We start from the raw sequence: 11,338 nt of genomic DNA, 5'->3' as shown, positions 1-11,338 counted from the left end.
CTGAAATCCTGGTTTCATGTACAGTTCAGTGAGCTCAAGATGCTTTTCAGTGTAAATCAGGGGTCGGCAACCTGTCTGATGATGAGTGCATCTAAACGTTCCTCAGAAGCCAGTGTGCCGTATGATGCATTAGCATTAAATGTAATAACGCTCTATATGAACAGTTACACACGTTATAGGATCATATTTGTTCACAGATGTTTGCAGCTGTCAGCGAATAGTTATCAGATAGTTTGAAACAAAAAAGACTTTTTATCCACAACAGCAAATGCAAATGCTATTTATGGTCTCCTCACAACAATGATAGGAAAAATAAACGGGGCCAGTATGGCATGTTTGTTAACACAGAGACACACATGTTACTGTGATCTCTGGGCTCCCAGTGTCCAGCATTCAGAGGCTGCCTGAGGACTCATGTGGGAGAAAACCTGCTCACACAGACATGTGGAGCCAAACACTGTCAGTAAGGCCTCTGCAATGTCCTGAAGAGTTAAACTTGTCAGGTAGTGACGTCCAGCAGGTGAACATGCAGCTCCATGAACACGCACAGCTGTGGGTTCCAGCTGCCCCCCTCTCCCTGTTAATGCCCTACCCGCCCCCCTGGAAACACTTTGCTAGACCCGCCCCTGCACAGTCACCAGCTGTCAGCTGCTTAGAAAAGGATCCTGGTGTTATTTGTCTCTCAGAAACAGCTCATAACTTCAACTCATCCATGTCACCTAAAAGGTAAACCTGTTTCTCCATCACAGCTCTGATGATCCAGTAAGGACATCTCCTGGTTTCATCTTCATGTTTCCCTCTCACCACATATCCAAACCATCATGACCAGCAGCTTTACAGCTGTGGCTCCAGCAAACATCAGCTGATACTAGAAATTAATATTAAATAAATTCTAACAACAGCTGATCAAGCTTAAACGTGCTGCTGTTGTTTAGCGCGACATCTGCTGGTTTCTTCTTTCTGGCGCAAAGTGGGCGATAAATAAACGAGAGAAAAGCCGATCAGCTGATCACTGATCAGTTTCATGATTGAAGTAGCAACAGGAGAGAGAGGGGGGAGAATGAGAGGAGAAGAGGCACGGTTGGCAGCTACTAACTAACCTTATGAATAAAATAAAGTTCACTATCAGTAACATCATAGCACCACCCAGCTGTATAGAAACTCCGTCATGCTAGCTAGTAGCAGTACGAGTTATTGTAACTGACTGTAAAAAGTCAGCACAATGAAAATAAACTAAACTTGGTTCATATCTGACCCAGATAGACTGCAGCTCATAACTTCTTACCTGGAGTTCAGTTCACCACCTCGGGTCTCTGCTCCTCCTGCCTCCCCTCCCTTCATCCACCTGCTGGACTCTGTAGAAGCTCCGCCACAGCCACCAGCAAACAACTGAGTTATTTTTACACATCTGCCAGCATCTGGCCAATCCACCACCTTTAATACCGTTGCAAAAACATCATCGGCCCATAAAAACGTAAAATCACCATCGACCATTTGCCCGGTATGCCTGATGGCCAGTCCCGCTATGGCGTGCCAGCTGTGGCACGCGTGCCCAGGGTTGCCAGGGTGTAAAGGATAAGGAAGACGTCAACAGTCGGTTGCCCCCCGGTGAGCACGAGGTGACGCTGGGACGGAAAATCCTGAAATCACCAGCAGAACCAGAAACTTTTGAATGTTTTACTAAATGATTGCACGGTATCAAAATGTCTGTGGTGGTTCTCCGTCATCCAGATCATCCAGGACGCAGGCGGGCCCTGTGGCGTACAGGTGAGAATAGGAACCAGAGAAGCTGCAGAAGCAGCATGATGTTAGGAAACAGTGATGAGTGAATGTCTGCAGGATAACTGAGCGTCACCTGATGTTTGTGTTTGATGCCAGCTGTTGTTCTCCTAACATCTAATGTGACGGCTGAGTGTGTCTCATCAGATCCAACAGTGTTTGTCATCAGACTGCTGCTCCTGCTCCTGCTGCTCTTCATCGCTGCCGTCTGTTTCAGCCATAAGGTACCGTGCACACGTCTGCTGATCAGAAGACGCTCTGGAACGAAGCTCTCGGCCCGTTTGAAGAGAGCGGCGACTCGCTGACTCACACCTGTGTGCTGCTGTGTCTCTGCAGGTCACCGGGAGGCAGGAGCCCCGCCCACAGGAGGACCCGGAGCTGGATGGTTAAAGCTGGCAGTGTCCAGAAAAGCAGGCAGCTCAGCAGCGCCTCCACATGGTGGAGGAAGTGTTTGCATCCTTCACCACCGTGTGAACATGAACTGCAACCACAGTAAACTGTAATTACATCATCAGCTCATATATTGTTTTGTTTTTTTTGTTTTTTACACGCTGGAAACATGAAATGCGTCCCTGCTCTGATCCTGGCGACACCTTTCCTGCATCCCAGCGTTCCCTGCGAGTAATCCACGGCCACATGCTGAAAGGCTGAGATATTACAGCCTGCGACTCAGACACAGTCGATATTATCGCACATCTGTTTGATCAGAACACAAAACTGAATGATGTCAAAGAAATTTTACCACCAAAACTTTTTTCATCACATATAAATATTTGTAAATATCCTAAATGTTCTTTTTAAACTGTTCATTAAAGGTGTCCAAGTGTTTCACACAAACTCTAACGTGACTCACAGGAGAAGTGTCCTCTCTCATGTTTCCTCTCCTTTATCTCCTCATCACCTTCGTGTGTTTCCTCTCTGACAGGAAGTTCTGAGCAGCTTTGTCATCTGACAGCTGACGTGGATCATGTTATGCGCTGAGCAGCATTAACTTAAAATCAGAGGATGAAACAGGAGAACCTGAAAGAGATTTTTCAGCCAAACTCACCTGAGTTTGTTTTAATCTGCTGCGTGAAAAACCGACCAATCAGATTACAGATGCTAGAACTTCAGATAGCCGACTGACCGCAGCTAAACTCAGCATCTGTGTGATCAGATAAATGCGTCAGATCTTTCCTGCAGCTGTCACACACTTTATGAAGGTTAACCCTTTATAATCTGCTCTGGATCTTAAACCTGTGATTTTAGGCTAAAAGAACTTTCACTGAAATATTTAAATGTGCTCTTGTGTGTGTCTGAGCCCACAACACTCACCAATATAATATTAGTAATTCATGTTTTGGTGAGATTTTCAAGAACAGGTTTAAAGGTGATTTGACAGAGAAACTCTGAACCGTAGTTCTAACACGTAAGCTGGACCCAAAAGCAAACAATACGCAGACACGCACACAAAACAAACGCTATTCTTTTAACTAAAGGTGACCAACCAAAGGGAACGCGCTGCTTTATCGCTGAACAGAAGAGACCGAGAAATAAACGACACGGGGACGCCGTGATCAGGACCGTGGGAGGCTGCAACAGAAAGGGGAGAGAGTTACTGGAGAGCAGGGAGATAACGGCATACACCAGGGCTAGGACTATTTATCTTACGATCAGTTGGCTGATGAGCAGATAACAGATGAAGAGGAAACAGCAGTTTATTAGCAGAGAGCTGAAGAGTCGGACAGACAGAGAGGAGACGGACGTGGACCTGACATGGATCACCTGCTGCTGGTTCTGCTGCTGCTGTGGGGCTCAGGTAGGACTCTGCAACATCAGCCTGCCCTGTTTGTACTGGTTTACATTAATATTATACACAACAAGAGGCAGGCATGAATCTAAACCTCTTCAGATCCGTCTGAGTCCATTTGTTGTATTTCTAAAGACATTTTAAGGAGATGTATTAGAAATGAGCCAAGGGCAAGATACTGGATCACAAGTTTCTCTCTTCATCTTTCTGAAAATGTGAATCTTAGTTAGAAAACACTAGAATGGGTGAATGAAACACATCGTATACATCTTTTGAGTGCTCGAGTAGAAAAGAGATGTACAGCTACGGCTGGAATTTTTCCAGAAAACAATTACAAATGTTTTGGTATTTTTGTCCTTTATCAACACAAAAAACAGAACAGAGTTTGGCAGCTTTCCACAAAAGACTCAAAAACTGGTCTGGACAAAATTATTGGCAACCTCAACTTAATATGTGGTTGCACGCCCTTTGGAAAAAATAACTGCAGACAATCGCTTCCTGTAACCATCTACAAGCTGGTTGCACCTTTCAACAACTTTTCTTTTACAAACTGCTCAAAGTCTCTCAGATTTGAAGGGCAACTTCTCCCAACAACAATTTTGAGATCTCTTCATAAATGGTAAATGGCCTGTATTTGTACAGCGCTTTTACTAGTCCCCCCCCAAGGACCCCACAGCGCTTTACACACCCAGTCATCCACCCATTCACACACTGGTGGAGGCAGCTACAGTTGTAGCCACAGCTGCCCTGGGGCAGACTGACAGAAGCGAGGCTGCCATATCGCGCCATCGGCCCCTCTGGCAACACCAGTAGGCGGTAGGTGAAGTGTCTCGCCCAAGGACACAACGACCGAGACCGTCCGAGCCGGGGCTCGAACCGGCAACCTTCCGATTACAAGGCGATTCATAAGTGTTTAATCAGATTTAGATCCGGACTCATTGCTGGCAGCACTTTGTCTCCAACCTCTCCTGGGCGCTTTTAGAGGCATGTTTGGGGTCGTTGTCCTGCTGGAACACCCATGACCTCTGATACAGACACAGCTTTCTGACACTAAGCCCTGCATCGCAGACCAAAATGTTTTGGTACTCTTCAGGCTTCATGATGTCCTGCACACAGTCAAGGCTTCCAGTGCCAAAGGCAGAAAAACATCTTAGAACCTACACACCGTTTGAGTGTAGGTACTGTGTTCTGTGCTTCATAGTAGAATGATGAGCTGGGTCTCATCTGCCACATTCTCCAGGAAGGATTTTGTCTTCCTCAAATACATCTTGGCAAAATCCAGTCTGGCTTTTTTACATTTCTGTGTCAGCGGGGTCCTCCTGGCTCTCCTGCCATAGCGTTTCACCTCGTTCAGATGTCGATGGATGGTTCGAGCTCACACTGTTGCACCCTGAGTCTGCAGAACAGCTTGAATTTGTTAGGAAGTTCATTGAGGCTGTTTAGCCACCATTCAGACTATCCTTTGCTGCAGTCTTTAATCAGTATGTTCTCTTCAAAGGTCTCCGTCCCTAATGGTGGATATCTGCCAAGGCTCTGGAAGGCTTCTGTCTCCACTGTGGTTGGCAGCAAAGGCAACAGAGGCTTTGAGTGCTTTATGTTTGGTTTTCTTTTCCATTTAAATTCAGCTGCGTTTTCCAGCTGCCTCTATCGAAACAGAAGCTCCTACTGCCTAACACATGACAGTTTAACAACATATTTAAAATGTTCCACTGATACAAATAAATATCCTGCTTATGTTTGTGTGTGTTTGCACATTTGTAGCTTAGTTAGCGCTTTGGGGTCCATAGGGACTAAGTAAAGAGTCCCTATGCAGAGCTGCAGAAGTTCAGATGTTCACCGGGAGTAAGCAGGACAGTCAGGATCAGAAAAGAGTCCATCAGACAGCTCAGAGTAGAGATACTGGACAAAGGATGGAGAAAAAGAAGAAAAGCTTAGCGAAGATTCACGGATGTAGTGATGGAGGAGATGCTGTTGGTCTGACAGAGGAGGATGCTGGGACAGGAGGAGGTGGTTGCATGTTATCTGCTAGCAGCTGAAGGAAGTAGCAGAGCTGTTATTCCTTTATTACATCTTTCTTTTCCATGATTTAAATAAATGTAATAAAGGGTTTCAGTAACATCCCCAAACTGTGCTGCCGTACTGAGTATAGTTCTGTGAGCGACTGTTCACGTTGTTCAACATGCTTTGAGACAACAGGTGTAAATTCTTTGACTTGGGTCGGTGACTCTGATAGCTCAAGTGTTGGGCTGCTATCTGAAGTTGGAAATGATTTTATCGTTAACCATGGGGGTGGAGGTATTATTTCATTTACAGTTAAGTTTAAACCATAGAAATATCTGGAAATTTCCCTCATTTTTGATCAAATCATAAAAAAGCTGCTTTATCAGAATCAGAATCAGAAAGGGGTTTATTGCCAAATGTTGAGCAGGTTTACAACATTAGGAAATTGCTGCGGTGCTTCAGTGCAAACATAGTGTCATAGTGTTTATCGACCTCACTGTAACACTTATAAAAAAATGGTAAATGGCCTGTATTTATATAGCGCTTTACTAGTCCCTAAGGACCCCAAAGCGCTTTACATATCCAGTCATCCACCCATTCACACACATTCACACACTGGTGATGGCAGCTACGTTGTAGCCACAGCCACCCTGGGGCGCACTGACTGACTTATCTCTGTTACTTTATTTATGTCGTAATATGGCATGTTTCATTTCCGTGTGTGATTCCTTATAACAAAATATTATAGTTGCTGTTGTTTTTTCCAAATCACAGAACACTTTTGTCATTTAGTAACTTGTAATTGTATCTTTAATAACCACTTCAGTTGTTGTTTGATTCCTGTTAATGTATTAGTTGGTGATCAGAGGAGTGTGAGGTTTCTCAGGCAGCAGATGGGTCTGTACCGACTGTTAGAGCGAATTGTTAAATGTTGTCATTTTTGTGCTTACAATTGTTTCAAGCTGCATGATCAAAGACATTCTGAATGGTGGGGTGGGGGGTTATAGTGTTAACTGCAGGCACATTCTATATAAGGAACGTCACTTCCTGCCCTTTGTGGGCTCACCTGTGTTTGTATATGGTAAACCGTTAGAGGAAGCTAAGCTAAGGGGTGAGGGGAGATGACGCCTTTGTGATCACCAGGAAGACACACACACACACATGCCCGCACATGCATACACACACAGTGCTTTTGACTTTACAACACACCACATGGGGTTTACAGTGGGGCTCTGTGTCATTTCAATAAAAAGGCTGAAGCGAAGGCTGGGGTCGGAGTCATCTGAGGTCGAGGGCCGAGTGCTGCTCTGAGATTCCCACCGAGCTTCACTTGCGCGAGTTAAAACAGATCGATCGCTGTTTTGTCTTGCTTTGTTCACGGGAATAAGTCTCTGAGTCAGCGACGTCTATAAGTTTAGACCTAACACCGACCTCCCAGCCTGCTTCTCTCTTCAGAAATTTATTTGGTCTTCTCCTGTATCCCATAATCCTTTGCTGTGTTTCAGGTGTTCGCTGTGAAACAGCCAAAGTTGACCTTGTGATGTTGGTGGATGAGTCTGGGAGCATCAGCAGAAATGACTTTGATAAAATTCAAACGTTTCTTGTTGCCATCGTCAGCGGCCTCAACATTGGTCCCGATGCAGTCCAGATCGGTAATGTTTTCACTGCCAGTCATACCATTACTATGATATTTAACACTGTTAATTTCAAAAGTACTTTAACTTTGTAAAAAAAAATACCACACATACATGAACTCCCCTTAATCATTGTGCTTTTAATAATGTGTAATTTGTACCAAGTGCTAATAACTATCGTGTTTGAATGTGTGAATGTTTGAATTTGAGTGACGAGCTCTGTGTGTCCTTGTTGTTTTACACATTGCTTCTGAAGGTCTGACTTTGTTCAGCACCAAAGCAAGGACAGAGTGGCACCTGAACACCCACCAGACCAAACAAACCCTGCTGAGGGCCATAGAAGAACTCAAAGAAACTGGTGGGAGCACCAAGACAGGTGAGCAAGCAGCATATTACCCAGCCTACAGGAGGTTGTCACCAGAAGGTGCTCCAGAGGTGATCATTGAACCAGGCTAAAAAGTTTCATCCCGGACAATCAGAATCTGATACGAAGATTATTTCTGAAAAAGTATCTGCTGCACAATAAACAGAGAAATCCTTCACAAGTAGACAGAAGTACCAAAACAGGCACACATGCACTTTTTTAAATCCCATTTTGAAGTGATAGTTTAAAAAGAAACACAAAAAGCATAAATTATTACAAATAACAAAGACTAGACATTCAAAAGATCCTGGCATGAAATCATACACGTTTATGTACCGTATTTCCCGGACTACAAAGCGCACCTGAATATTAGCCGCACAAGCTAAAATCAGGGGAAAATCCTGTTTTGTACATACATTAGCAGCACCTGACTAAAAGCTGCAGGTGTTTCAATGTTGACTTATCATATGTAAGAGAATATGCACAAAGCGAATTGTCAGGGAAGAGACGGCTGTTTGGAGACACACCCCTTTTATTAATATTTTGAAAAACAAGTTATGGGTACATACTTGCATAACTTTTTAGGTATATGTACAAGTAGCGGTAATTACAAGTACGAAACATGTGCTGTGCTTCATAAATGAGTAACAAATGTAGTACATAACAATAACCTACAGCACACCAGAAAAATAGATCCGGACTACCTTTTAGGCTCAGGTGCAGTGACACGGCTTTAACAAGAAGAAAAGTCAGTCATTCACCATCTTTCTTTTCTTCCTGCACTGAAACCACCAAAGTCCTCTTCTCCAGTGTCGGACACGAACAGGCTCAGGATGGCTTCGTCATCCACTCTCCGCTTCTTTCCTTTGTTGTCACTTTCAAAACCAAACAAATCCTCGTTGTCAGAGTCGAACACCCTCAGAAGGGCCGTGGCGGTGTCCTCCTCTCCATCATGCAGCAGTCCAGCCCTTCGAAATCCGTTGGTGATCATGGATGTTTTCACACTTTTCCACGCTGTCAGGTTCCACCGGTGGAGTTGGGCATAACTTGCTTTTCGCAAGTTTATCGCCGCTGGTCATCCACGCCTCCCGCTGAACGCGTAGCGCTACTTTGAAGTTTGTTTTTCGCGCTACTTGTACAGCACTATGTTGCCTGGCGGATGGACATGTGACCAACATACCACTCTTGAACCCCGATACTGTGTGTCTGATCACATGCCCTTCCGCCAGCCAACGTAGTGCCGTACAGCGGAACAAACAAAACAAATCCTCTTACGATATGACAAAAATCATGGACAATCCATAGAAAAGCCGCACCTGACTAAAAGCCGCAGGGTTCAAAGCTTGTGCAAAAAGTAGCGGCTTATAGCCCGACAATTACGGTATGTAGAAGTTGATTTTAGAAATCTGAACTTACAATAAATCACTAACAGGTGCATCATGTAGCAGTGACAATGACAATAATCCATCTGTGGACGTGCTTTGAGTGAAACTGCCACAGTCTGTTTACCCTTGGATCCACATGGACAAACTAATTTATCGGTTCTCACAGAAGATTAGTAAAAACTGGGGACATCGCTACAGTGAACCTCTAGTGTTGGCTAACCTCGCTGACTCGATAGTGTAGAGTAGTTACTGTTGTTTTCCAATAATGAGCAGCACAGCAGGACATCGATCCTCGTGGCTGTGTGAGGGTGTAAGCTGTGTTAGCATACAGGGAGTGCAGAATTATTAGGCAAGTTGTATTTTTGAGGAATAATGTTATTATTGAACAACAACCATGTTCTCAATGAACCCAAAAAACTCATTAATATCAAAGCTGAATGTTTTTGGAAGTAGTTTTTAGTTTGTTTTTAGTTTGAGCTATTTTAGGGGGATATCTGTGTGTGCAGGTGACTATTACTGTGCATAATTATTAGGCAACTTAACAAAAAACAAATATATACCCATTTCAATGATTTATTTTTACCAGTGAAACCAATATAACATCTCCACATTCACAAATATACATTTCTGACATTCAAAAACAAAACAAAAACAAATCAGCGACCAATATAGCCACCTTTCTTTGCAAGGACACTCAAAAGCCTGCCATCCATGGATTCTGTCAGTGTTTTGATCTGTTCACCATCAACATTGCGTGCAGCAGCAACCACAGCCTCCCAGACACTGTTCAGAGAGGTGTACTGTTTTCCCTCCTTGTAAATCTCACATTTGATGATGGACCACAGGTTCTCAATGGGGTTCAGATCAGGTGAACAAGGAGGCCATGTCATTAGTTTTACTTCTTTTATACCCTTTCTTGCCAGCCACGCTGTGGAGTACTTGGACGCGTGTGACGGAGCATTGTCCTGCATGAAAATCATGTTTTTCTTGAAGGATGCAGACTTCTTCCTGTACCACTGCTTGAAGAAGGTGTCTTCCAGAAACTGGCAGTAGGACTGGGAGTTGAGCTTGACTCCATCCTCAACCCGAAAAGGCCCCACAAGCTCATTTTTGATGATACCAGCCCAAACCAGTACTCCACCTCCACCTTGCTGGCGTCTGAGTGGGACTGGAGCTCTCTGCCCTTTACCAATCCAGCCACGGGCCCATCCATCTGGCCCATCAAGACTCACTCTCATTTCATCAGTCCATAAAACCTTAGAAAAACCAGTCCTGAGATGTTTCTTGGCCCAGTCTTGACGTTTCAGCTTGTGTGTCTTGTTCAGTGGTGGTCGTCTTTCAGCCTTTCTTACCTTGGCCATGTCTCTGAGTATTGCACACCTTGTGCTTTTGGGCACTCCAGTGATGTTGCAGCTCTGAAATATGGCCAAACTGGTGGCAAGTGGCATCTTGGCAGCTGCACGCTTGACTTTTCTCAGTTCATGGGCAGTTATTTTGCGCCTTGGTTTTTCCACACGCTTCTTGCGACCCTGTTGACTATTTTGAATGAAACGCTTGATTGTTCGATGATCACGCTTCAGAAGCTTTGCAATTTTGAGACTGCTGCATCCCTCTGCAAGATATCTCACTATTTTTGACTTTTCTGAGCCTGTCAAGCCCTTCTGTTGACCCATTTTGCCAAAGGAAAGGACGTTGCCTAATAATTATGCACACCTGATATAGGGTGTTGATGTCATTAGACCACACCCCTTCTCATTACAGAGATGCACATCACCTAATGTGCTTAATTGGTAGTAGGCTTTCGAGCCTATACAGCTTGGAGTAAGACAACATGCATGAAGAGGATGATGTGGACAAAATACTCATTTGCCTAATAATTCTGCACTCCCTGTATGCCCAAACGCTGAGTGAAAACAAACTGGTGACAGAGCTGAGAGGAGTCTTCATGCCTCAAACATACGGAGCTGTCTGTGCATTATAGTGCTGTCTAAAGGGTGAACACTCAACTGCCTCAGCCCTGAGCAGCGACAGCTGTTATCGGGCAGTTGGAGCAGCGTGTAACATTATTGAGTACTAACATTAGTTTCATTTAAAGCCTTCTTGTTTAAATATGTCATTTGATTCATGGTTGACTTTCTACTTTGTGTGTGTGTGTGTGTGTGTGTGTGTGTGTGTGTGTGTGTGTGTGTGTGTGTGTGTGTGTGTGTGTGTGTTTAAAACCCATGATTGGGTTTTAGTCCATGACCTTTGAAACTCTTGACCTGCTGATGTCACTTTCTGCCATCATACAGGAAAAGCTCTGGAGCACATCCTCCATAACCAGTTTAAACCCAGGTTGGGAATGCGTCCAGACTCCAGAAGGATTGCCGTTCTGATCACAGACGGG

At 44.3% G+C, this 11,338-nt stretch overlaps 1 protein-coding gene across 6 annotated transcripts in view; it reads left to right on the top strand.

The window, feature by feature from the left end:
• The first annotated feature begins 3,331 nt into the window (after positions 1-3,331).
• LOC309712700 (uncharacterized protein) overlaps positions 3,332-11,338 on the top strand; it is a 26,774-nt gene continuing 18,767 nt past the window's right edge. For 4 of the 6 annotated variants that reach the window (XM_082543714.1, XM_082543713.1, XM_082543712.1 and 1 more), the window contains exons 1-4: positions 3,332-3,577; positions 7,075-7,221; positions 7,460-7,579; positions 11,244-11,338. The exon at positions 11,244-11,338 is cut by the window's right edge and continues 70 nt beyond it. In XM_082543714.1, coding sequence (XP_082399840.1) covers positions 3,535-3,577; positions 7,075-7,221; positions 7,460-7,579; positions 11,244-11,338 — 405 coding nt within the window. In that variant the 5' untranslated portion in view covers positions 3,332-3,534. Of the gene's footprint in view, positions 3,578-7,074; positions 7,222-7,459; positions 7,580-8,120; positions 8,949-11,243 lie in introns of those variants that run through there. The other 2 variants (XM_082543715.1, XM_082543716.1) reach the window with 2 other exon arrangements.

This window comes from Aulonocara stuartgranti (assembly GCF_965226115.1).
Source record: "Aulonocara stuartgranti genome assembly, chromosome: 8".
In the NCBI taxonomy this organism is placed as follows: Eukaryota; Metazoa; Chordata; class Actinopteri; order Cichliformes; family Cichlidae; genus Aulonocara; species Aulonocara stuartgranti.
This window is presented reverse-complemented; position numbering and strand designations above follow the sequence as displayed.